This window comes from Crocodylus siamensis, chromosome 4 (assembly GCF_052110815.1).
Source record: "Crocodylus siamensis isolate JL-2025a chromosome 4, ASM5211081v1, whole genome shotgun sequence".
NCBI lineage: Eukaryota > Metazoa > Chordata > Crocodylia > Crocodylidae > Crocodylus > Crocodylus siamensis.
In genome coordinates this window covers 96,250,674-96,278,060 of record NC_143398.1, presented here as the reverse complement: position 1 = coordinate 96,278,060, position 27,387 = coordinate 96,250,674, and the positions used below count along the sequence as shown (strand labels likewise).

The window sequence follows — 27,387 nt, the reverse complement described above, 5'->3', positions numbered from 1 at the left end:
AGATTTTGTTATACCAGCATAAATGTGTTTTTGCTAACTGAATTGTTTTGGTTAGCTATTTTTGTCAGTGTAAGCTATATGTACACTAACAAGTTTTCCTGGTAGAATTATATGAGTAAAGCCTTATCACTTATATTCATATTGAGTAAGTGTATAATTGCTTAAGTGCATAACACAATTTCAGTCTCAATTTCTTTGCCACTTGGCAAATATGCCATTGTTTAAATGCATAGATACCCTCTGACTCTACTTTCTAACTTGTATATTTCCCTTAAATTATATATACAGGCAACTGTCAATTCTCTGGATCCTGGTGTACACATAAGAGGTCTGGTCAGGTGTCTGATTAATCCACTTGTGGCTGACAAGCCCAATTCAGAAGTGACACAACTTGTTACAAGTTTCACAGATCCATATGTTGTCTGAGTTGGAGTCCAAGTTTACAACATAGTGCTTCCTTCTTTCTTGCTTTTCTTCCATCCTCTGGATCAAAGCCACTTCATGTTGATCTGTACCCAATTCCAGATGTTCCTTCCAGATTGGATGGGATTCTGCCTACTTCTTCCAGCTTTTCATTGATGTTGAACAACTTCATATCATTTTTGCATGTCACGGTAGTTCCATAAAGGGCAACTCTACTTTCTCTATGAAATATTCTTGGGGATACAGTCTCCTCCCATTCTCCTAACACAGCCAGTCATCACAACCTCCTCTTCTCAATAGTGGTTTCTAGGTGTGTCAGTCCTACATACTCTAGCACCTGTGTTTGCAATTTTGTCTTTCCACTTTATTTGTTTCCCCTTAAATTAGTGATTAGTGAAACTGATTAGGAGAGTCAATTTCAAGACTTTTAAACCAGCCTTAATCATTTCTGTTTCTAGGTTGGTATTAAGTACATAAGGTTTCTGAAATGGTAACAAGCTTTTAATAAGGTATGAAACAGTTAGTGCAGACGTTATTAATGAGCACTGTTTACACTAAATTTAAGTAAGTGCATGCTTTAGATAAGGATATAGTTTTTTCTCAGTTCCTAGGCTATATACTCATGCAGAATATAAACTGTACCAACAACTTTTTTTTTCTGAATCTGGTATTAGCTTAACTAGTAAGATGATGGAAGCAAGTCAGGAAATGGAGAGTGTATATAAGCAGGATCCCATGTATTCCATGATTCTGTGGCTTCAAAAATTTTAGTGTCCACTCACTACTTATAACATTATGCATCAAAAACCTCAATGTATGTCTGTATAGCTCAAGTCAATGCCATGCTGAGACATACCGCACCCTCCAGCTCCCAAATAGAAAGTAGCATAGTTGCCTTAGTGCAGTGATGTGTATGTACCAATAAAGTCAGTCTTTTAGAACATCACTTAGCAGAGCTTTTTGGGCCACATGTGCCACACATGCAGCAGCACTACTTCTGGTTCAGAATCTACCTGGCTTGGGGTAAGGCTGCCATATCTCAGCCTAACAGCAACATGCTTAACATGGCACTGCCTGGCACAATATAGAATTCTCAGTTTTCATTCTTGAAACATTACATTCTGCAGTTTGTAGACAGCTTGAAGTGATATTTCTGAGATGTGTGAACTGCCTCATTCATAAAGGGGGCGCTGTAAAAGTTAAGATGACAGATGAAATGTCACCATTGTTTACTGCATCACCACCAATAATTTTTATAGCAATAACAAACTAATGTGTTTATCTCTCAATTCCTAAAGACTTCTTTGTCATCTGTGAGTTTCACCTACCACCTACTCAACTATCAAAACCTTTAATTTTCTCATAATAATTTATAGAGTGCAATTATGCAAGACAGGTTTTGATGCATATTTTAAATTGAAGGACAACATACAATTAATTGAATTGAACATAAAATTAAGTAACACAAGGAACATTGTATTATGCACATTATTAATCTCCATAACTAATTCAGGGGAAAAAACCTTTACTTTTAAATTTACAAATTGAAGCTGCAACAGAATTTTCAATCGCTGTTCCATAGTGCTGCAGGCTATAGGGAGCTTACCTCAAAATGTGTGAAGCCTTGTCTGTAAGGTTTCTAGTCACAATAAAAAATCACCTATTTTTACTGTTGGCCTATACTGAAGCACTTGTGACTAGTCTTCATAGGTACCAGTGTGTTATTTCTCATAGTGTTTCAAAGGAGTCACGTTCAGATAATATGATGATACTCAGATATCAAGTAGAATTTACTTTGTATCATTGGAATTTAATTTATAAAACATCACCGAACAGGAAATACTGTCCTGAGAAGATCTGCTACAGAAGACAATCACACAGAAAAATAGAAGCAAGCTTCCAAACTTTGCCCCAGTCTTAGAAAATTTTAGTGATCATGAGTGGGAAGTCTCAGTAAATAAACTGAGAACTACAGAAAAAAATAGGCTACTGTGCCTATTCCAATGCTGATCTTACTGGTATATGCACGAGCATACAGCACATTGTCAAGAACTGCATCATGGTTCACACTGAAACGATCAGCAATATCACGAAGACGATCTGGACGGCTGCAGTATATCACAGTTAAGGATTCTATTTGGATAAACAATGCAAATCATGATATTTAAGTTTGAAGTTAGTATGGAAACTACATTAATATCTATTTTTCTCCCAGACAAGGCACCATAATCTCTACTTCCACTTGAATAAAAAGCACAAATTGCGGCTCAGGGCAATATTATTTTTTATGATATAGACATCTGTCTCCTAGGGACTGGAAAGAAAGCCAAAAATAATTTTACACTGTTCATCAAATAGATAACAAGTGGTGATTACAAGGTAATAACAGCAGGGATTACTACTTACCTGGAACCTAGTGTTAAATATGAAAAACTTTTATTATAGTTGTTGTAGAGATGGGCATACTAGAAATACAGAAAAGATGTAACTAGATTTGTATTGTATCTTCAACCCAAAATTGGGATGGATTATTACTAATGACTGAGAGATAAGAGACATTGCATAAGAACTTCCATACCTGGAACTATTCAGCCTTCTTGCCTTACTTATTCATAATAACAGTAAATTATACTGCTTTATTTTTCCTCATGATGCCATAGGTCAAATTCAACAGACAACTCCATACCTTTATTCATGTACAGTGCTTTTCAGTGTGTTTTACCTGTCTTGTGAGACAAAATGTAAAGAGATTATGGGGGCGTTATGCTTACTGCAAAATGCATCACTATGCCATGCCATGGAACTTGCAACTTGCTTCATTAAAAAGATACAAAGTGTTTTCAGTATCAATGAAGATAATCTTCCCTCCTGTGTAGCCATCTGCTCCTGGAAGCTGAGCTGTCACTGGAATGCATCATAAAGAAAGGATCAAACAACAGAAGCGGGGAAAGTCTCTTGCACTCTTTCAGCTCTCTCTACTACTATTTCTAATAAGTGGCAATGATCCACCATTTTGTATACAACAAACAAATGATTTGATAACAACAGCCAATGTTGCATTTATAGGAAGTCTGATTTCTCTCTCCAGCTGGCTTGAGAAGTATCCAATCTAACTTTTCTCTACCGGAGGCCATCCTAAATCAGAGATGTCAAAACGCTGAGATACTGAGTACCAACACTAAATTTGAGCACTAAATGTAAATAACTAGTACAGGTTTCCCTGGCTTTATGCAGGTTCTGTATGTGCAAATTCGCTCTTATGCCATGACCCTTTTTATACCAAAAATTCATTATATGCAAGGTAAATTCACTCTTATGCAATTGGTGTGGTGGAAGCCCATAGTCAGCTGCTTTGTGCGGTGCATTGCATGAGTGACACACACCAAAATATAGTCTCCTGTGTGAATCTGTGTTTCCCGCTCACTGTCTGTGACACGTGTTTCTGTAGTTGCTATCCTCATTATGATAGTGCCCTGTGCTTTTGTGTGCTATTTCTGTTGGTGAGTACCAAAATTGTCTTGTAAAAGCAGTAGAAATGGGCTTGGGGGTCAGTACAGTCAAGGTCTTGGAACATATGCCTATTTGTTACATTGTAAAGTGGGTTCCCTTTATGCAAATTCGAGTTATGTGCCACTTTCCATGAACACATGTACAGCATAAAGCAAGGGAAACCTGTAATAAGTAATGTGCAGGAATACCTTGGACTTCTGTGTGAATGTAATGGTCTTTACTGGTATGGTTTCTAACTAATAGGACTTTTTCATCTTTCTGTACTATATTATCATACTTTATTAACCTTGCAAGAAAGATACATATCCAACGGATAATGATCTTTTCAATTTCCCACCAATGAATAAATTCATATGATTAGCCTGTCCATGTACTGCATGCACAGGATATTGCTCTGCTGACCAAATTTGGCTCTCCAGCTCTAATTTGCACACTCCTAAACCATACAAAAAACTCCCCATTTTTGAAGAAACAACCTCAACATCTATCATAATAGGAGGTCAGACAATACAGATGTTAAATCTCCACGATATCTGGTAATGAAATCCCAATACTGTTAACAGCCCTTGAAACAAAATGAATAATAAATAAAAATCCATTAAAAAAAATCCATTACGAATTCACTTGAGCAGAGCCCAGTAGTCAAGTCCAAATGTCAACTGAGCAGGGCTCAATCATTCAAGGCTGTGAGACTTCACCACAAGTATCCTTCCTCCCATACTCATTGGTCTGGGACTTCAGATACTCCCCAAGTCCATGGCAGGCATCCTAAGTGCAAGATTGCTGATGGTTTTCCCAGGGTGAAGCCTGCTCACTGCACTCCAGGTATGCAAAGCGGTAAGTATTGGAATCAGATTTGGCCAATTTGGAGGGACAGTGATTCAATTCAGTGATTCGAGTCACCGTCCCTATTCGATTTGGCCGAATCGGATTCTGAGATTCAGCGCCGATCTGGAGATTCATCCATGGACTATAATGGGGAAATACCTCTAACTTTGTCATTTTTTGCTGATTCAGGTGAAAACAGCAGAGGTGGTAGCTCCTTCTGAGGGCATGAAGCCTTCCAAGTTTCAAGGAGCTAGGTACAGGGGGTTCTGTGAAAGTACTGCTCAAACTGTTGAAAGCAAAACTTGTATCACTTGTGTGTGTTAAGGCAGAACAGGATGAAGACAGTGGGGATGGTAGCCCCTTCTGAGGGCATGAAGCGCACACATTAAATGCAAATACTTCCTCAGCCTGACGAAGGGTTTTTAAACCTGAAAGCTTGCTAAGATATATTTCTCCAACTATTCAGCTGGTCTAATAAAAGATATCATATTGCCCCAAAGAAATTTGTCTGCCTTGTGTGCATTAAGGCAGAGTGGGATGAATGCAGCAGGGCTGGTAGCCTGTAACAGGGGGCCTTCCCAGTGCCAGTTAGATCCTGACCTGTTTCTGGGCCAACCGCCCACCCCTCTTTCACCTGCTACGCCTTGATGGAAAACTGATTCAGATGGTAACCAGGCAGGAGGGTGCCCATTTAGGCCCCTGATGTCTAGGGCTGACATCCATTCTGCAGCTCCATACCTTCCCTACACTGTACCCCATGCCTCACAGATTGCATCCTTCACCCCCTCCAGCTGTGGTCCCCTCTCTGGGACATTTGGCTCCCCCTTAGGCCCTGGCCCTGCCTTCAGGCCAGTCAGAATCCCGAGCCTCTTGCTCTGGACATTTCTTGCAGTGCGCCCTTGTCCCTTCTACCCCGCCCCCCCCACCCCCTTTGGGTCCTGGCTCCAGCATGGATCAGTCGAGGGTACCTCAGGTCAGATCTGAGCTGCCTGCCTGTTGTCACCCTCACAACTCCACTGCAAACAGTAAGCCTCAGGCCTCTCAAAGATTGTACAGGTCTGGGCTTTCCCCAGCCAGGACTGTGAGCACATGTGGTGGCTGGAGGTTATCAGGTGCCCCTACCCACCTTTCACCAGGGAGGTTCATGGTCCTGGCATTTCCTGGGGCTGCCATGTCACCGGCAGTCCCATCAGGTCTCCCTACCCTGGCAGGATGCAGTTTTAGGTCATGCTCAGGACCTGAGGCCGCCTCCTTCCCCATAGCCCCAGCTCATATCTTCAAGTTTGTCCTGACATGGGAGCTCAGCAGGGAGATGTTCTATCTCTGCTGCCTGGTGATAAACTAAACTGCTGCCTCCAGCTCTGAGAGTGGGGCATTAAACGGTTTGGAAAGCAACTAAAAAAAGGAAGTAGGTGTAGAGTGAGGAGGCTGGCACTCACACCGTCTGCATGTGGAGCTTAGGGAACCCCAGCAGCAGGAGGTTCACCTTCAGGAACACCAGCTGGTCCACCAAACCAGGATCCAAGGAAGTGTGGTGGGGTGTCACAACATCACCAGCCATGCTGAACACCCTCTCACTTGGAACACTGGTTGGTGGACAGGTGTTCCCGGGCAACTGTGGCCAGATCCTGCCACACCTGGCTGCAGGTTGCCCAATAGGCCAAGGGGTCGCAGTGCAGTGGCTCCACGTCCTTGGTGAGATAGGTAGCCACTGAGGCCTCCATGCTGCCTACCTGAAGGTGGGGTCTGGTGCCTCTGGAGCCCAACACTGAAGCCATACCCTTGGCCCACATTGGTGGTTGGAGTGCTGGCAGGGGAAAGTGGATTCCCCTCTTCCATGTTCCCCTGCCTCTGCCCTTCTTCCTCACTGACTCTGTTCATCAGCACCTCTGTCCAATGATCAAGGGTTTTGCTGCTGCAGATGCTCCCCTTCACCCTCGGGTCACAGATGCTCACCAGCATGTGGGCCATACTGGACTGCAACGGATCCAGCCATTTCTTGATGCCCTACTTCAGCCGCTTCATCAGTGCCTGCACCTCTGGGAGAAGCAACTTGCCCCAGCCAGGAATATTGATCCCTGGAACTTCTCCATTTGATTCTCAAGCTCCTTCACTATGGGGATCACCTGGCTAAGGAGGGCATTGCCAGCACTGAGGCTCTCAGCGGCCTCGAGGAATGCCTTGAGGACCACCAAGTTCTGGGAGATGGTATCACACTCTGTTTTGTTAAGGGGGCCGCTGATCCCAATGTCCCCGACCAAGGCCATCTCATGGACGGCCTGCTATTGTTTGACCAGCCTTTTGAGCATTGGGTATGTAGAGTTCCAGTGAGTCTCCACATCCTGCATGATTTTGTGCTGTGGGATGCTCAGCTCTGCCTGTTTGTCCTGCAGCACCTTGCCCCCCTTGATGCACCAGTGAAAATAGCCTACCACCTTCCTGCATTTTGAAATGAACTGGCTGGTAGTGGTATTGACAGGCCATCACCAGGAGCCCTGTCTCCCTCCATGGTGTCCCTGACTATGAGGTGGAACTTGTGTGCCACACTGTGGATGCCAACAAAGTTGGCATCACACACCGCCTTCACCATATTGGCCTTGTTGTTGATGACCATGAATCCGTGGGTGAGCTCACCCTGCCCATCAAGCCATGTGGTTTATGGCCACCATGATCTTCCTTGCCATATGGGACTTATCCATCACATCTGCTTGAAGGAGAGCCCACCGACAGCCTGACTGATCGCACCAGTGTGAGGGAGAGGTAGGCATGATCTCCACTCCAGCTGCTCCAGATGTTCAAGGTGAAGTGCAAAGCTACCTGCAGCCCTGCCTTCCACAGCTCCTCCCTCAAGCACTCCCTGCATGCCTCATATAGGGAGGGCAGCACCGTGCTAAAGGTGGTGCATGTGGGCACTTGGTAGGATGGGGCCAGGAGCCACTTGAACAGAGGAGAAGGGCTGGCCATCCAGAGCAAGCATCTCCCCAGTGCTCTGGGTGACCTTGCTTACCTTGGGAAAGTCCTTCCCTTTGTCTCCACCTTTCCACCACTGGTCCGTGGTGGCCTGCCTCTGTTGCTTGGGGACGGAAGCTTTGGAGTGAGAGGGGGACTTATTTTTGGGCACATTCCCACTAGTGCAAGGCTGAGGAAGAACAAAGGCAAGGGTGTGCTGCCTGCTGAGATGTAGCAGCATCGTTGTGGTGGTGAAGTGTTTCTCATCCTTGCCCTGGCTGATCTGCTTTCAGCAGTGCTGGCAGGTAGCATACCTGAGATCATCTGCCACCTAAAAATGATCCCAGGCTAAACTACCCATCCACTTCTGGGTTGCGGGTGGGGATCCTGCCTTATCCCCCTCCTCACCAGGCAGAGGCACAACAGGAGGAGCTGAGCCACCTGCTCCCACAATCTTCTCCAAAGTTCCTTCCAGAAGAGACCTGCCTCTAAGGGAACTTTGAGGGGTGTGGAGCACGAACTAAGATTCCTGCTCCTTCCCCAGAATTTCCTTTGCTATAGCACTCAGCTCTGCTCTGCTGCTTCCAGATCCAGCTCCTCTTCTGGCACTGGAAGGCTTATGCTGGGAACTGAAATTGGGGTGGAGACTGCCATGCTGGTGCTGGTGGTTATTGATGGTGTTAATGAAGGTGGTGTCGGTGCAGACACTGCTCCCACCTCCTTGCTCCCACTAGCAGCAGAAGACTCATCCTGCCAGGAAAGAGGGTGTATCTATGTTTGGGTGTGGTGGTGGAACTTACAGCTCTCCTTCTGTCCCCTCCCCCTCCCCTGCCAGAAGACCTGGCACCTGCCTTTCCAGCATGCTTCATAAGGCTTGGTGTGCTGCAAAATGTGTATGTGTCTGTAATATATGTTGTGCTTTCCTACAGTGCACAGTGATGACACACTGTCAGGGAAAACACAGAAGAAGAGAGACTAGCTTGCTACCAAGAGACTAGATAGCAAGCCAGAGCCTTTCAGATGCTGCTGGTCCAAGACAGACAGCTTACAAAAGGCACAGATCACTTCAGACACAGCCTTATATTTTGTTTCTATGTCCCTCCCCCAGAGCACTGTGATTGGAAGGGAACTCAGGAAAAGATCACAGTCACTGACCAGCTACATATGTCAATATCAAAACAGTCTCTCCCCACCCCCCCCAGTTCCTCTCCCTCCCTCTTCTCAATTTCTGTTTCCTGCATGTCTGCCTTCCAAATCTCTGAATCTTTCCAAATCTTTTCCAAATCAATTTGGACCTTTTAATAGGTCTCCCATTTTGATTCAGATTTGGAGATTCAGTTGCCTAGTGCACACCCCTGTAGGCTTCAGTTGTGTGATAATAGGGGACTGCATGTATACTTTCCCCTGCCTTGCTCCTTGGCCTTTTGGCTAGGAGCAAACAAGACTAGGGGGCATCTGAACCCCAGAGCCTCCAGGCCATAACTATTAACAACTGAAAAAAATATATAACTTTTGTTTCCAGAGTCAAATCAGTTCTGAATTAAGTTCCAAATTTCAACTGAGCAAAGTTCAATCATTCAAGTCTGTGTGGCACTACCACCAGCAAGTATTCTACCCTCCAGACTAGCCAAATCAGTTTTGAATTCCAACAGCTGAACAGAACTTGATCGTTTAAGCTACCACTGGCAAGTAACCTCTGTCCCAGACTCTTCAGCCTGGGACTTCAGATACTTCCAAATCCATGGCAGGTCAGATGCCCCTCTAGTCTCGCTTACCCCTACCAATAGATACTTGTGATGTGATAGCACTAACCACCCAGGGTCCTATTGTACTTGGCACCACACAGTTATAGTGACGAAAATCTTCATTAATGCTGAGTTAACATTGCACAGTGGTGTATCATGCCTTCCAAAATGTTATGGCCCAGCAAAAAATTCAAACTTCTGAAAACTAGGATAAACAGAGTTAAATATATGAACACAGAATCGATTCTGTGGTCTTTGAGTGATGCACCAATCCAAGCAGAGCACACAAACTTGCACTCTGCCTTTCCAAACAGAGCATCTCATTCAGCGTAAAGGGCACGTGACTATTGTAGGGCGATGTCTACCACTTCCTGTTTGCTCAAGCAAAACTCATGCTTAAGCATGCTGCATCAAACAGGAGCTACTTACATCTGTTCTACCTCAGAAAACATACAGCTGCTATTCCACATTTGTTACATTTTACAACTTCCATCATTTTACAGCCCCTACATCCTTACCTACAGGATTCCATCCAATACTGTATTTTCATTTACCTATCATGAAACCCACAGTACCCCTTCACATCTCATTGCTGGTCGTCCCTACACCAGGAAGACTGATGTACGCTAGTAATGAAACCACCTGCACTCAGAACTCATCACAGAAACAAGACATATTGGAGCCCTACAGGTAAATGTTAGGTCTGTGAAAAGCTTCAGAGCTGATTTGTTTCAGAGATTTGGCCTGATTTGGTGGCTGAATGTCTGAATCCAAATCAAATCAGGAGACCAATTAAAAGGTCTGAATCGATTCAGAAAAGATTCGGAGAGCTTCGGCAATTTGGGCAGTCCTTGCTCACTGCAGCAGGGAACTGGACCTGGACTCCGTGCCAGTAAGTAGGGCATGGGGGTGTAGGGGCTGGAGGAGGGGGAAGAGGACCATGGGGGGACCCCTGCCAGGCTGAATCCCCTGCCTGCTCCCTAAGCCACCTCCATGGCTGCCCTGCTCAGCACCAGCTCCCTGTTCTTTAAATAAAAGTCCAGACTCGGTGGCTGCTGCCAGGTGAAGGGGCGATCCCTACTACCCCATGCCACATGGGGAGCTCTGCCACAAGCCCCCTGACCCCAGCCCACTCTTCCAGCCCCGCTACCCCCATGGCTGCTCTGCCTACCCCAGCTCCTGGCCCTTTAAAAAAAACCCAAAAAACCCAGATTCACCGGCTGCTGCAGCAGCCTCAGGGCTTCTGGAGGCTTGTGACAGACCACCTCAGGCAGCGTGGGGCAGTGGGGACCACACACCCCCACACCCCGCCTGGCAGGAGCCAGTGAGCCGGGCCTTTTTTTTTTTTTTTTTTTGCAAAGGGCTGGGAGCTGGGATGGGTGGGGCAGCTATGGTGGGGCTGGGAGGGCGGGCAGAAGTCGGGGAGCTCATGACAGAGCCCCCCACGTGGTATGGGGCAGTCAGGGGCAGCAGGGATCAGCCCCCTGCCTGGCACCAGCCGGTGTGTGCGGGCTTTTTTTTAAAGGTCTGGGAGAGTGAGTGGGGCAGCCTTTGAGGGGGCAGGGGATGGGGCTGATTCAGAGAGTCAGCCAATTCGGCTGCGGCCGAATCTTCAAATCAATTCGGAACAGTGATTTGAATCACCAAGTCTAATCAGTCCCCCGAATCGGCCAAATCTGAATCCAAAGAGAATGCTAGCTGCTTTGCACTGGCGTTAAGTAAATATGATTCTTTCCCTTGATTAGACATATGGGAGATGTACTGAAAGAGGCAAAAACCCTTTCTTGAGAAGCAGGGCCTCTCCAATTGTGTCATCTCACTATCACAGCTGTGCTAAACTCCAGTTACTCTGTCTCTCATTTTATGGAGATACATACGGCACACTTAACTGGGTTGCACGCAGATAACTCCCTGCATGCAAGTATGGAGAGAGTCAGAGTTAAGACTGCACTGGCATCTATCTTAACTCTGTCTTTTCTATTTTTCAGGAATTTGTGATGGTAATTATGTATTTATTAGTTCATCTCTATTTCAGCTGGGAACTTTGTCTCCACGGCATTTTGAATGTATGTGAACAGCCACTAAATGCCATCAACAAGTTCTGAAATCTAACATAATAGCAAAATACTAAACAACTTTCCTATTCATCTTTATATGAATTAATAGATATAATGGTAATTTAAATCTACATTTCTAGAGATATGTCATATTTCCACTTTTCTGGGACAGGCTGTTTTTCTCATATATCCTAAAGAGTTATTTACAGTTTTGTGCTAGTTCCTAAATACTATTTACAAGCTTGGTACAATTCTCCTTTTAAAGATCAAAGCCTGAGACTTCCATAAAGTTCTTAGCTGAATGAGGTTACATAGGAATACAATTCTCAATATTAAGACTGTGTACCTACCACATAGAGTGTGGGAAAGTTGGGTTTTACCTGTTCGGAATTCTGTTAAAGATTAAAGCAAAAAAGGAGAAAAGGTTTTTGCAGTTTGCCAAATCCTAAGTTATTGCAATAAGAATGCTTTCTCATTTATAAAATGTCAGTCATCCACATGGGTCTTTTCTGCTTTTCAGCCCCAACTCATAATTCATATAATGCATATATAATACCTATATGAAACGTGGGTGTTGGAGATGCTGCACTGTGAAAAGTGTTATACCTGAGAGATTTTAAACTGAGCTCACATCTATTTGTCTACAGTGGCTGCCATCCTTGATGAGTTAAATATACTAGGACATTGGAATAGATGACATAGGGTCAGACATTCAAAAAGCCAGAGATTGATTCAATCTTTGCAGGTTAGTCTAACTTGACTAGGCTGAACTGGTTTGAAACTGGACAGACATTCTCTCTGGACTGAGGAAATTCAGGCACATGCCTGCAGTGGTTCAGGCTAGAAGCTGGGGGGTGCTAGAGCAGCCCTCCCTTCCCCTCTGCAGGGAGCTGAGCTGAGGTGAGACATGGCCAGGACCCAGGACTCTCTCATTAGGGATGTCTGCCTACATGGTCCCAGGCTTTTTCCCACTGGCTACTCAAGGGATGGGAGTGTTGCCAGCCCCAGGCTAACACTCTGAGGCAAAGTGGGGTGTGCAGTGCATGCATCTGTTAATTATACAAAACTTTTCAGTCTCCCTCCCTGCTTCATCATACTGTCTGCAGCAAACTGACAGGCAAGCAAGCCAGCCAGGGGGCTGATAATAGCTTTTATCACTCCATTAGCAAAACAATAGCCTCTCTCCACATTACTTCAAACAGCTTACTGGCTGACCTGTTGACTACCTCCAAAAGCCCTAAGTGATTACTGTTCTGTCTGCCTGTCCCAGTGAAATTGGAGAAAGATGCGCACAGACAACTCTCAGCATTAGCTAGCATACCACATGCTGGCTAAGGTCCATGCTGTGGCAGAGAGGAAGAAGGGATTTCTGCTTAAGCAGCAAATGGGGAGAGGGTGGGGAGAGGGGGACACAGGGAAGCCAGCAAATCTACTATGCCTGCATGTCTGTGCCAAGCTCCAGCCAGGGAGCGAAGGGGAGAGGCCAGCCCTGCTGTGGAGCAGAGAGTCCTGCCCAGCCCAGAGAGCATGCGGGGATGCTGAGGGACTCTGATTTAACTTAAACCAGCAAGTGGTCTGAGACACACATTGCATAAACCGGTGTGAGCCAAATCAGTTAAGTCTGATACTACACTCAACTGGGTTTATCTCAGACCAGTTTCAGCCATTTTCAAACTAGTTTATGTGCACTGAACTTCTGTTCTGTTACAGGTTTAAACCAGTTTCTGATCACTTAAAAGGATTTATATATAATGTCTTTCCCTAGCCCTGGAGGTCCCTTTCAATCCTACTTCTCTATGACACTTACAGACAAGTGCTGACTTTATTATTTGAGAGTTTTGGATTAATTCCACTGACCAGACCCATCAGTGTGGTAACTTACTATTCAGTAAATGAATTCCAATAAAAGAAGTTGTGACAGAAATCCCATATCTCACTTCTTTTGCATTCAAAGCAGTATGCCACTACAGAACTGTATCACTATAATTTACTCCAAAGGAGAGAAAATCATTTTAAAATGGTATTCTAAATTCCTAAAAATTAAAAGTGAGACTTAAGGGAAGGTGTAACACTTTAAATTCATGTTAGCAAGATGTTAAGTTGACCAGGATGTTTTAATTAATTATGTCCAGAGAAATCTCACTGTATCAAATTATTCAAGCCTCATAAACACTTTCAAGAGGGATGACTACATATCGTTTGATAAATGTGGTCATTGCTGTTTAGGTGTTTGGTCCCTAACACATTAATTTTTACTGTAATAATAACTTACTTGTGATTTCTAAACCTTAGATGAGGGTGACTGAATGTACCCACATCTTCTTGTTTGTATACTAGCATCAAATGACACAAAACTTTTAGCTGGGTAGCCATGCTAAAAGGTTTATTGCTATATCTTGTATGCTATTCCTGTAGTAATGCTAGTGATACAGAGGTGGGTACAAACACCTCTTTGAGTCACAATAGTGCACTCCTGTTGTGGACTGAATTTTGTTTTGGTTATTTTCTGAGAATATGCACATACACAGTATGTACACATAGCAAAATCCTCCATGAAGTTTTGTCTTATTAGTGGTAAGAAATGAAGAGAACAGTGGGAACATGTTTCCTGACTAATACTTAGTAACAGTATATTACTGTTATTAGTATATATTACTGAATATTAGTATACTCTAGTGGGAGAATATATTAAACCAGCAGGCCTCCAAGTGTGAGAGCTGCCCAGCTCAGTCCTCATCTGTCAAAACTGAAAAAGAACAAGGTTAGAACACTCATAAAGATGGGTCTTTTTTGCTAACATTCACTTTGAAAGGAACTGTCCATTATACTTGACCCAGAACCACCATATTTACAGATACTGTGATAAGAGTTCAGAACAAGTAAATTAGATTGAAACACGCAGTGTGGCTCTGTATTGATAATTCACTCCATAAAGCAGTTTAGTATGGTTTACTCACCACCAAAGGCCTCTGTGATTGCCATGCTTTCAATCCCACCACCCAGCAGTTTGCTGGAGAGAGAGAGAAAGTTAAAAAGCAGTTAGGCTCACAAGTGAGAGTAATGAGAAAGGCAATCTTTTGTCCAAAGGGCCCTGCACTTAACCCATGAAGTAGCAGACCAGAGTATGAGGGACTAGATGGCCCTTGGTTCACTTTATCTCAGTTTCCCCTTGCACAGGTAGGTGCTCAGGAGGAAGTTTGTAAAAAGTGGTCATTTGGGAGAGAAAGGAGAGGAAAATGTCTCTGGGAAGATAAGATTTAATAACCAGTAACTGTGGGATTACTTTGAAACCTAATCTATTTATTTATCCAATTTTTCTATTCCTTTTCTGCTAACATTAAGTATTTTTATCTGTCATTGAGTGCACCATAACTTTGTCCTCAACAAAAAGAGCCAGTAAGACCTTAAGAACAAGTAACTTTTAAAAGCAGGACATAATACATACTTTGATCCAAGTGTTTGGCCAAAATTCAGGGCTCTGCTGGTATTTTCCAGTAGGTGGAGATGTTGAAGTAGTCAGGTATCTTTGATGCAATCCTGTTTATTTACAACAAGTGTACAAAACTCGGTTTCCCTCAGCACAGGAGGTAGAGTAGTTTCTTTGCTCACGGCTTCAAGTTTCTTTCAGACAGCACTGGACCCAAAGCTCTCTTAACATTTTTTCTCAGGGCTATGATCAGTGCTTGTTCCAGTTGTGGCTGGAGCTTCTTACCCTGCATATCTGTTTTCTCTGGTGTTTCTCTTCCTTCTCATTCTACAAATACACTCTAGCAGTTTCATATGCACTTTTGTTATGAGTAGTGATGTGCATACATTTTGGATGAAGATCCTTACTGTATCATAAAGGAGCTCATTCGTTTCTCACATCTCTCTTTTAGAGGAAGGATAGGAGTTACCTCCATCAGTTTCGATGATATTTCATCAGACCCACAAATACTTTGCCAAGCCAAGGAGAAATGCATATTCTGCACCACTAAATTTGAGACAGGTACAATGTGCACTAGTCAACACCCTACTTCCTCTTTGTTCCTTCTGTAGGATGTTGAGCAAACTGAAGATGCTTGAAGCAGCAGCCCCTGTAATTAGGAGCATGCAGGGATTTTAATTGTACATTGCACTTGTGCAAAGAATACAAAAGAAGACACAGCCTTTTGTGTTCTCTCTGCACAAACCAAATAGTCTATTCCTAATGAAGAATGTCTTGCTTTCAAAAGCTTATCTAACTCTCTCCCAGCTACAGTTGGTCCAATAAAAGATACTGCCCTAAGAAATCCTTACCTCACCAAATTTTTGAGAAATAGTTCTACTTCTGAGTAGGGTTCTGCTGGTGAACCATAATGCCATCTTGCATACAGGCTGCATCATTTCTGGAAAGATGCCTTAACAAACTTCCCCTCACAATTCTATTCTCTTAGGATGTTCCAGAACAGCCGAACAGGTCTGAGATGGATACTAGACTTTCTTCATTCCCAGAATTTAAACTTCGGGATTTAATCTTCACCGAAGTGATGTGCTCCCCAGGTATAGAATGGTGCTATGGTGATGTAGGAGCTAAAAACAACCATGAGCTTCTTGCACAGCACAGTAATGGCTGGTACTGCGCCATCATTTAGTACTTCCAAAAGGAAGTACCAAATGACAATGCAGTAACAATGGGGCTATAGGGGCACATGTAGACACACCCAAATGCTGGCAAAAATGGAGGCTGTAAGATAAGTGGGAATTAGGCTTTTAATAATTGCCATCGCGCCTTGCTCAGAGAAAGGTTCCAATTGCTTTCTTGAAGGTAATCTCACTGAGCATCTATACACGATCAGCGAGGCTGCTCCAATGTGCTGTAATTACAGTGTGTCGGAGCAGGCTCAATTAATCGAGTCTGCTGGCACAAGGTAATTACCGTGCCCCAGCAAATTCCAGCATTTTGTGTAACAGCGTCCTCGTGCTTGAAAATGGTGGTGGGGGGCACGTTATCTAAAGTTCATTCGACAAGCTTAAGATAAAGCACCCCCGCTGCCATTTTTAAGTGCAAGTATGCTGATACATGAGATGCTCCAGGCACTTTAATTAGAGGATAGGTCTGGATTAGATAGAGGCCACACAGATGTATATTTGAAGAACTCCAAATTCCACGCCGTTTTAGAGCCATTCAGATTCATAGCACTTCAGTGTATATGCCCTGCCAGAGATCCCCAATGACGCACCCTGCCACAGATCTTCAAAACTGTTGTGACAGCATGCAACAGTGGTGTTATCCAGCCAGGGGATGCAATAGGGGTTATTTGGACCCTCAATATCCCCAGTTGTGTCAGGACGTGCCTCTCTTGGTCTGCCACCTGGTACTACATAAACCAGTATAGCCTGTTCCATGATCGGGTTGTCGGCAACTAAACCAGTGCCCCCACCTGGGCTAGCCTGGGTGAGGAAGGTGTGTGGACACCCAGCAGGACTACAAGGGTAGATGAACTGCCTGTGAGCCAACAGCCATCCATACCCAGAGAGGAGATGGGCACTGCCAGGTCACCTTCCCCAAAGAATCACCAATGATACAAAGCAACTCAACTAACCTCATACCAGATCACTCGGAGCCCAGGTCTACAAGGACTGCATCCAAACACAAGGCGGAGTGGAGTAGGGTTGTTACAGCATCTAAGGTGCCCCAATGGTTGCAGCAGCCTTGGGACTGACTTGACTAGTCCTAATTCTTGGAGTGGGGTGGGATGGGCAAAAGTGGTTGGACAAACTATGCTCTCCTGTGCGCTCAGTGGCAAGCAAGAAATCCTCCTTTTAGGGCAGGAATCCCTGAATGCCTCTTGGCCTCTGTTCTCATAGACAGAGAACAGAGGCCAAGAGGCATTTGCCCTTGGGAAACTGGAGGCCAAGAAACAGGCAGGGATTCATGTTCTCTAGCACAGGAGAGTGTTCACTGGCTGACTGCCCTGGTCCCTCCATGTTTGTGGGGGCAGGAGGCAGGGGAAACAGACTACTTTGGGATGCCAGGGGACTGAGCAGCCCTCTGCTGTACTCTGTGGACTCTACAGATTTTTCAAGAAGCATTTCCAAAGAAAGTGCTTCAAAGATGTTCCTCCTTTCTTGAGGACTGTTTAAAGCATTTATTTGGCCATGCACATCTGTACACTTCCTGTTCAGAGCACTACAAATGTTGTATCTGTTCAAGGCCAGAAAAGATACACATACTCAAAATCTTGGCTCCCTGTGGTGATGTGAAATACCATCTTCCGCTTCTCACTGTATTCAGAGGCAGTCAGGAATCCCGGCTCCTAGGGAACACCAAAGGAAACATGAAAGGATTATTTAGTTTGACCTGAACCTCAGGGAAAAATGCAATATCTTCAGCCAGTTCTCTCTCTCCTGCTGACCCCACTTACCTTACTGAACATACCAGGGGTCACCACACTTTGGCTGCTGCTGACTACAATGTAATATCTCTGACCTTAGACTAATGGGCACAATCATATTAGTAAAATTATTTAATGCCTGCAAAGGATTCCTTGAAGAAACATTCTGAAAAGGATCTTAAGAGGGGCATTCTAAGTTGAAACTGTTAGGAGTCTGATTTGCTTACAATAAGCTTGTTGGCTGCTTCTTTGATCTTATCCACTTTGGCCTCTGAAAGCCCTTTCACATTGCACAGTGCCCGCCTGGTTGTCATCTGGATTCCTTTGATAGTGCAGATTCCCACTGATTTCAGCTTTTTAATGTCAGCTACATTCTGTAAAGAAAATTTACACTCTGTCAACACTATCTCATGAAATCATAGAATCATAGACTCATAGAAGTAGCGTCGGAAGGGACCTTGTAGATCTTCAAGTCCGACCCCCTGCCTGGGCAGGAGAAAAGACTAGACTCAAATGAGTCCAGCCAGGTAGTCATCAAGCCTCTTCTTAAAGACCCCCCAGGGTAGGAGCCAGCATCACTTCCCTAGGAAGTTGGTTCCAGATCCTAGCCGCCCTAACTGTGAAGTAGTTCTTGCGGATGTCTAATTTAAACCTACTTTCTAATAATTTGTGTCCATTGTTCCTTGTCATGCCAGGGGGCGCTAGGGGAAACAGTGTCTCCCCTAAACCCTTCTGGTCCCCCCTAGTGAGTTTATAGATAGTCACCAGGTCCTCCCTCAGCCTTCTCTTGTGAAGGCTGAACAGGTTTAGGTCCCGCAGTCTTTCAATGTAGGGTCTGCCCTGTAGTCCCCGAATCATGCGGGTGGCCCTCCTCTGGACCCTTTCAATTTTGTCCACATTCCTCCTGAAATGGGGCACACAGAACTGGACGCAGTACTCCAGCTGTGGCCTGACCAGTGTTGCATAGAGGGGGAGGATCACCTCCTTGGACCTGCTCGAGATGCATCTGTGGATGCATGACAAGGTCCGGTTAGCCCTACCAACCGTGACCTCGCATTATTGGCCCATGTTCATCTTGGAGTCAGTAATGACTCCAAGATCCCTTTCTGCCTCCGTGTTCTCAGGAAGGGAGTTTCCCATTCTATAAGTGTGCTGCTGGTTTCTACTGCCTAAGTGCAGCACCCTGCACTTGCCAGTATTGAAACGCATCCTGTTTGTGTCAGCCCACTCCTGTAACCTATCCAGATCTTGTTGCAATCTTTCCCTCCCTACTAGCGTGAAATGTATCTCTAGGAAGTAAAAGTTCCTGACACTCAGTTACACTGTACATCCACAGGTATGCTTATATTTATGGATGGATCTAGGACTTTGAAAATGGGGTTGTAGATGTTGTAGTACACCATCCCTTATAACATAAGATATATTTTTTCTCCAGGTAAGAAGAAACTAGAAGCTTTACTGATATGCTGGAAGCCTAGGGCTGTATTATTCTGGTTAAGATTGAAGCAAAAACAAATATAACTTTTTTGGAATTAGTTAAAAAACAGGGTTGTGAAATAGGAGCTACATTATTGGAGAGTGGTATGAAGAGTTTAGGAGGAATCAGGTAGGTTTTAATGAGCCATAAATTCAATTGATGCTCTCACTGCTGCCTGAACAGAAATGCTGCTGCCACTGCCAGGCAGTTGGTTTTAAACTTTGGGTGAAGTAGGAATTAAAGCAGGCTGCAACTGCACCAGTTCCCACCTCCTCCTGTATCCACCCCTCCATATATTCATAGATGCATAGATGTAGGGTCGGAGGGGACCTAAGCAAATCATCAAGTCTGACCACCTGCCCTGGGCAGGAATGAATAATGGGCTCATATGAACCCTACTAAGTTTAAGCTCATATGACCCCAGCTAGGTAGTTATCAAGCCTCCTTTTAAAGACCCCTAAGATAGGAGCCAGCACCACTTCCCTTGGAAGCTGGTTCCAGATCCTGGCCGTCCTGACTGAAGAAGTGCCTCCTGATGTCTAGCCTGAACCTACTCTCAATCAATGTGTGGCCGTTATTCTTTGTTACTCTGGGAGGTGCTCGGGGGAACAGGGTCTCATCCATTCCCCCTGGTTCCCCCTGGTAAGCTTATAGATGGCCACTAGATCCCTTCTCAGCCTTCTCTTGTGAAGGCTGAACAGGTCCAGGTCCCTTAGCCTTTCCTTGTAGGGCCTGCTCTGCTGCCCCCTGATCATGCGAGTGGCCTTCCTCTGGACCCTCTCAATGCTGGCCACATCCCTCCTGAAGTCTGGCACCCAGAACTGGACACAGTACTCCGACTGTGGCCTGACCAGTGTTGCATAAAGGGGGGAGGATCACCTCCTTGGACCTGCTCGTGATGCATCTGTGGATACATGACAAGGTGGGGTTAGCCTTGCTGACTGTGTCCTCGCATTGGCGGCCCATGTTCATTTTAGAATCATTGACTCTAAGATCCCTTTCTGCCACTGTGCTTTCAAGAAGGAAGTTCCCCAACTTATAGGTATGCTGCTGGTTCTTCCTGCCCAAGTGCAGTACCCTACACTTGTCAGTATTGAATTCCATCCTATTCACATTCGCCCACCCCTGTAACCTGTCCAGGTCCAGTTGTATCCTGTCCCTCCCTTCTAGCGTGCCCACCTCACCCCAAATCTTGGTGTCATCAGCAAATTTGAACAGGGTGCTTTTCACCCCCTCATCCAAGTTGCTGATAAAGAAATTGAACAGTACAGTTTAATTAACCGCAATGACCATGATCAAGTTAATAAAGGACACTTGCACACACTTTATGTTGGCAGAAATGGACAACACAAACTTCCCCTTATGGCTCCAGCTGCATTCATCCTTGAAAACAAGCATGTTGTACCAAATCAAGGATGTCCCTTGGTGTTATACGCAGGTATTTAACTTTACTGTGGTCTTAATTTTAGAAGAAAACAGTTAACCAGTAGCAGGAAGTAACATGGTCATTGTGGTTAATCAAATAGAAATTGTAGGCATATACTGCAGAGATGTGGAAGAGATCTCAAGGATAAGCTAGTCCAGGGCTGTTCAGATCTGGTGAGGCTGTGGGCCCCAGATGACACCAGCATGTGCTGCACAGGCTGCACGCTGTGGGGATGGGCCCCTAGGACCTCCTCACTGCACAGACTGGTCCAGCAGCATGCAGACCCCCATCCTCAGCCATGCAGGCTACATTAGGAGGACATGGACCACTCCTCCCCCCCACCAGCCTTTCCCCCTCGCACAGCAGTGGGAGAGGTGGCTGCCTAGGCCCATGCCCTATATATTAACTGCTTGCAGACCCCACGTAGACTGTGGGCGAAATCCTGGCCCTTTGTGGGCCATGTGTGGCCTGCAGGTATTCAGCTGGGCAGCTCTAGTCTAGTCCAACCTCCTGCACAGAAAAATGATGTCCTGTTCCTAAGCCATACCAAACATACATACTTTCTGAAAACCACAACTTCCCTAGGCACATTTCCAGACCCATTTCATTGTCACTTCCTGCAACTTCACTGGTGTCAAAGGTCACATGACATCACTTCCTAATGTGATACCACTTCCTGTGAGGTCTTTGAATATGGCTTGCCTGCCCACTGGGTGATAAAAAGTTCGTGATCCAGCCCCACATTCAAAAAGGTTGGACACCCGTGACTTAGAAGAAAACAGCATGGACAGATCTATTGAATGCTGTTTCAAGCTATCACATCCAGCCAAGATCCTTTTTGTGGGAAAATCATGATCTGGATTTGTTGTCAAGTTATGTACAGGATTATGGGTACAACTAGTACTTGAAAGAATAATGAAGAAATTAATCATTTCCATGGGACGTTTATATCCTCTCCCGTGATATGTCTTGTTAGCATTATTGTGACAAAGATAAGTGTGAGACAAAACCAGTTACAAATGTATTCATACTCCCAAAGGGGCATAATAAATACTAGTTTAATATAAGTCACTGTGGGGGTTTTATTCATTGTATGAGAATAGGCTTCAACAAATATCATTTTACCAGCTCCACATTTTCATCATGCCTCCTCTGCACTTTCCCCCTTTCTAGTACATCCAACCTATGATAACTGTCTTAATTTTCAATGCCCTTCACAACCTAGCTCCCCTCCCCTCCCCTCCCCTCATCTTTCTAGCCATATTTAGGTTGACAGTAGCCTTCAATCAGACCATGACCTCAGCCTCTATTACCTACTTGTTGAATTTTCAAATAAGAACTTTGCTTTCTTACATATTGCTCTTCACTCTTGGGTAGAGTTCCCTTATACTTTTCACAAGGAAACCACATCATCCTTCCTCAAATCCCTCCTTAAAACTCCTTTGATATGATGCCTACAAAATTTGGCAGTGTTTTTGCTGCAGATGTTCTGAGACCACTGCCTGATGACTAATATTGTCTCACTGTTTCCTTGTCCTCCTGTATCTGTCTGTATCCATCTGCTGCCTGTTATTTTAGACTTAGATTTTATGTTCTTAGGGGAAGAGACAATCTTTTTGTATTATGTTTAATATAACATTTGAGGTCCTTGTCCCTGACTAGGGGCTTGTTTGTAGACGCTACAAAAATACAAAAAAGTAATTATGATGATCTATTGGGGGATATTTCAGCAAGAAGAAAATAATTTCCCCATTTTCTAAGACTTATCTCCCTCCCCCACTTCACCAGCATTCCAAGAATAGCATAACAAAAAGCCTCATCATATATTATGTGAGGGGCCTCAGGAAACATTGGAATAATTATAGATAATGACTGGCTGGTGCAGAACGTAATCTATCACAAGATTTTCCAAAGCTGAGCAGGTTTTAAGAACTGTTGGCATAAAGAACTTCTGCAAATTGTCACTTTATTTAGGTGCCCATCTGGGAGCTGGTTCTTTTGAAAATCTGCACTTTTATAACCAAACCAACAAAGACAAAACTTGTCCCCCTCAGTAGCTGTCATGGGGAGGAACTTCATGTTATTAAGGATAAATGCTGTTGAAAGTGCCCTAAAATAACCTTACCTGGACAGTTCTGTATGGTAGGGCTACTACTTATACTTACAATTCCATGCTTCTGTAACAGGTCAATATCCTGAAAAAAGGATTCCTAAAGCAGGCAGAGAGGAGGGAAAGCAGAATCTTAAAATAGAATTCTTGTAACCACCCCATCAGTAAAAAATTTTTGAGCACGCACCCCCAATATATGTATATTTATATAAATATAAATATAAGTTCTAATATTTTCTTCCCACACCCCAATGGATTGTCTTGCGGACCCCTGGGGTGCATGCACCCCCACTTTGGAGACCACTGGTGTAGAGAATCGAGATACTGTAACAGAGGGTGTTTATAGACATGCTGAGGGTTCAGGGGTATGCTTGAATTAGAGTAGCTCCAAGGGCACCCATACACATGCAGAGAGGCTGCTCCAATGCGCTGTAATTACAGCATGTCAGAGCAGACTTGTTTAATCGAGTCTGCAGGAGTGTGGTAATTACCATGTTCTAACAGACTCCAGCATCATGTGTATCAGTGTCCCTATGCTGAAAAATGGCAGCGGGGGGCACTTTTAATTAAAGCTTGTTCAACGAGCTTTAGTTAAAGTGCCCCACCACCATTTTTCAGCGTAGAGATGCTGATACATGTGACGCTGGAGTCCGCTGAAGCTCAGTAATTACCACGCTCCTGCAGACTCAATTAAACAAGTCTGCTCTGACATGCTGTAATAACAGCACATCGGAGCAGCCTCTCTGCATGTGTATAGGTGCCCAGAGTTGTTATGGTGTTTTGCTACAGATCCGGAGGCATGGAATTTGAACCTTGCTTCAGATGTATACTGAAGTTTACCTCCAGCTCTACATGACCAGTATACATGGTTCTTTGGGATAGAGTTAAAGGCAGACTCCTGTGATTTTAGCTAAATCACTTCTTCCTTGTGTGCTTTAACCTCACAAGCTTGATGGGGTGCGAGATTCAGGTTTGACTTCTTCATACTGTGTAACCAGCCAGATCAATGATTCTCAATCAGGGTTTTATAAAATCCTTTCAAGTGTGCCATGGAATGCTGCTTAATTATTAGCACTATTAGGTATGGAAACACTGACATATGATCCACAAGATAAGCCCAGAGATTTCAAATAAGAATCCATAGTGTCAAAAACATACTGAAACATTCATAATGTTTGAGTTCTGTGCAACAAAAGAATTGCTGTCTTATTTTTCTGTAATCAAAAAATGAGTGAAAGCTAGAAGCTTGCATTTTCTGAGGAGTGCCTTCAGTCTAACAGGTGGGCCCTTAAATCTAAAATAGACTGAGAACCATTGATCTAGATTAAAAAAACCCTGAATCATGCTCAGGAACCCTACTAAGAAAACCTGTATTGTATTTCTCTTCTTCTCTACTACGTTTCAGGTTGATGACCTTTTAATGTAAGATAAAAGGTTTCAAAATCCTCTTATATTTACTATAAAATAGTAAACAGTGTATCAATTATAACAATGACCAGCCTATATAATTAATATCTGTATGTGCTTCAAGAGGTTAACAGAAAATAAGGACTAAGATAAGGATAAGATAGATAAGAAAGTAAGGAAATGAGGTTTCCTTTGCTTTCAATTGTAATAAGATTTTCAATGCCAACTACGTCTTTGGTGATTGCTCCCCTGCACCAAGAATATTCTGCTGAACTACATAACATTATGTGTGATGCCCTTTGCCAGCATTTGTTATGTTATACATATTTGATGCTATTTATAAATACCTCATCATCCTGGTATCCTGGTTCTTCCTGTACCACCTGATCTTCCATGGCTTTCATAGTGAAAATGCAAGCAATAAGGCTTAGTCAGTACTGAAAAAAGCAAACAAATACAGTATTATGGTAGAAACAGGTAAAGTGATTATTTATTTATTAATATATTTTATTTATAAGCTGTCCTCCCCAAAAAGGCTGAGTGGCTTACAATAAAAACAAGGTAAATGATAAAAGCAAATTAAATATTAAGATAAACTAGTAAGTAATAAAACAACTCTCTAAACAATACCCAGAACTGTACCCCAAAACTTGACCTCTAAGAGCCTGCCAAAAGAAGGTTTTATGGATTATGTGGTTATACTTTAAAAATATATCCTCTCCTAGCAATGCAGCTTCTCAATTTATTATCACCAAAGGATCTAAATTCAGATTCTAAGATTGCTCCTTCATTGCCTAAGCTAATGTGCTGTAGTAGTAGTACTTGGCACCCAAATAAATAAGTGTGCCTGTTGTCTTATTCTGAGATGACCTGCTCTTGTCAAAATGTTTTTTAGCAGGTTCCAAATGGACCTCATCCCTTGCAAGGCACATAGATCCAGATTTGAGTTTGGCCTGAGAAAAACTTAAATTATAAATTGAATTTGTTCTGATAGAAATGTAAAAGTGAATCATTAGAGTAAGGTGTTATCTTCTATTAGCAATCCAATTCTCTGTCAGTAAAAAGTATGAATATTTTAAGAAAAGCTGATAACAATTAAATAATGACAAGAAAAAGAATGTATTCTTGGAAAAAAAAAATCCTAATTAGGCTATTTAAATTTTTACATAAAGACTATGTCTATTGTGTGTAGATCTCATGACTTTAGCCATAAGACTGATATTCACTTATAGCCTATTCTTCATATTTCTGGAAGAAGTTCTCCGTGCTACCAACCTAGCAGATTTGGAAAAAGTAAAATCCGTAACAAGACTTTCCAGATCAACCTAAAGAGACTTTAACAATCTTGGAAGAATACTGAAAAAAAAAGGTACGAAAGATTAGGGATGTTACAACCTCCTTCCCCATTTTTTTTTATAATTAATTTCTTCTCTGTCCTGAAATGCATATGATTCTGCATTTGTTGCATAACCAAAAAGTTCAAAGACTCCCTTTTGGCCACGTGTTATTCTATAGGGAAGAAAAAGCAGGTAGAGCTCCAGTGGGAGATGTGGTATTATTTTACACCCTTCAAAATCATATAGCAGCGTTCATATTCCTCCTTTCCACTAAGGAGCCTTCCACTGCTCCTAGTGAGGCAACCTAAATCTGCACCACACCATACTAGTTATCCCTAAAATCGCACAGACCAACTCTGCACGTTAGACACAAAATGCATCCTGCTAACTACTTTATTTTAAAGTGTGTATCTTTTCTTAAATGTGCATGATATGGGTTGTTTGCTTGGTAAACTGAGATCAGGAGAGTTCCAGGATTAGGGAGCAAAACAGAAATAAACAGAGAGGAAGGTGGGAGCAGACAAAAGCCTGAGACAGCACATAGGTAAGTGCACAGGTGGGTAGTTTTGAGAAGGAAGAAACATGAATGCATGGGTATTACCACTGCTGATTGCCCCACACTTCACAGGATGTCTTCAGTGTATTTATGTATGTCTTTATTTGATTTATATGCCACCCTTCCCAACAAAGGCTCACAGTCACTTATAATAAGAGATCAGAATAACTTAAAAACAGAACAATTAAGGGAATACCAATTTAAAAGGGAATTAAAACAATAGGATCCCCCCTCCCCCAACAACCTCTTGTCCTAGTGTTGTTTGGTGACTGCATGCCCAAACAGAAATGAAGGGGCACATCCCGTATTGCCCAGTTGGATGCAGGAAAGTATGGCATTATTTACATATCAGTGTGTGAGAGACTGGCTTAAATACATAAATTATGCTTGATGCCACAACTGTGATTAAAGTAGACAGAAATGTTGCCTCTCTTTTTCTGGCAGTAGGGTCAGGCCCCTGGGGACCTTCCTCCTCTGGGTTGCCATGAGATTTATGGTGATTGATTCACAGAGGAATGGAGGGTGATGAATCTTTCCTTGGGCAGGGCAGCTTGCTTGGCTCTTAATTTTTCAGAGGGAAGGGTAGATATGCACCCTTGTAGACATCCTTAAATAAGATATATAAAGCACACACTTTGGCCAACCCACATTATCCTTCATTTGGGTGCTATGAACATCTCATAAAGGAACATTTGGTTCACCAAAGCTTGTGCTCTGGAGATAACTCTTACTGAGTTAGTCTGTAGGTAGATGTGCACACCTACACTGCCTGCTAACACACTGAACTACCTCCCTCCTGTTTTCCAGTCACGCCGCCAGGGGCTGTCGTTGACTTCCGTGTCCACAAGCCCCAATTCCCGTTTAAAACAAAAGGCATCAGTGACCGGCGCCTAGTCTACAACCGCGAGGTGCCATATGGCACTTGCCTCTTGCTTCCCTCAGCCAGGGACGCCACCCCCCCCCCCCAAAGCCCAGACCCAGGTCACATGCCTCTGAGCCCACCCCCTCCCTGACCGTTGATTCGTTTTATTTCAACTGGGAGGACAAACTGATTTTCCCGCCAAGACAAAAACCCGCGAAAAATCGCCTGGGCGGCGATTAACGGCCACTGCTCCGCGCCTCCCGCCCTCGAGCCAAGGGGCGGAGCCACAACGCAGCGCAGGTTCTGCACCCCCCCACCGCGCGCAGGTCGCCGCCGCCGCCGCC

At 43.9% G+C, this 27,387-nt stretch overlaps 1 protein-coding gene across 2 annotated transcripts in view; it reads right to left on the bottom strand.

The window, feature by feature from the left end:
• The window catches only part of DMC1 (DNA meiotic recombinase 1), a 28,157-nt gene extending 3,430 nt beyond the window's left edge, over positions 1-24,727 (bottom strand). The window contains exons 1-8 of one of the 2 annotated variants that reach the window (XM_090041067.1): positions 24,636-24,727; positions 22,937-22,981; positions 18,096-18,242; positions 17,708-17,790; positions 14,470-14,522; positions 11,863-11,904; positions 3,255-3,327; positions 2,440-2,531 (exon numbers count right to left, since the gene is read on the bottom strand). In XM_090041067.1, the coding sequence (XP_089897193.1) occupies positions 2,440-2,531; positions 3,255-3,327; positions 11,863-11,904; positions 14,470-14,522; positions 17,708-17,790; positions 18,096-18,242; positions 22,937-22,981; positions 24,636-24,692 (592 nt within the window). In that variant the 5' untranslated portion in view covers positions 24,693-24,727. The remainder of the gene's footprint in view (positions 1-2,439; positions 2,532-3,254; positions 3,328-11,862; positions 11,905-14,469; positions 14,523-17,707; positions 17,791-18,095; positions 18,243-22,936; positions 22,982-24,635) is intronic. The other variant, XM_090041068.1, reaches the window with a different exon arrangement.
• Positions 24,728-27,387: the final 2,660 nt, after the last annotated feature.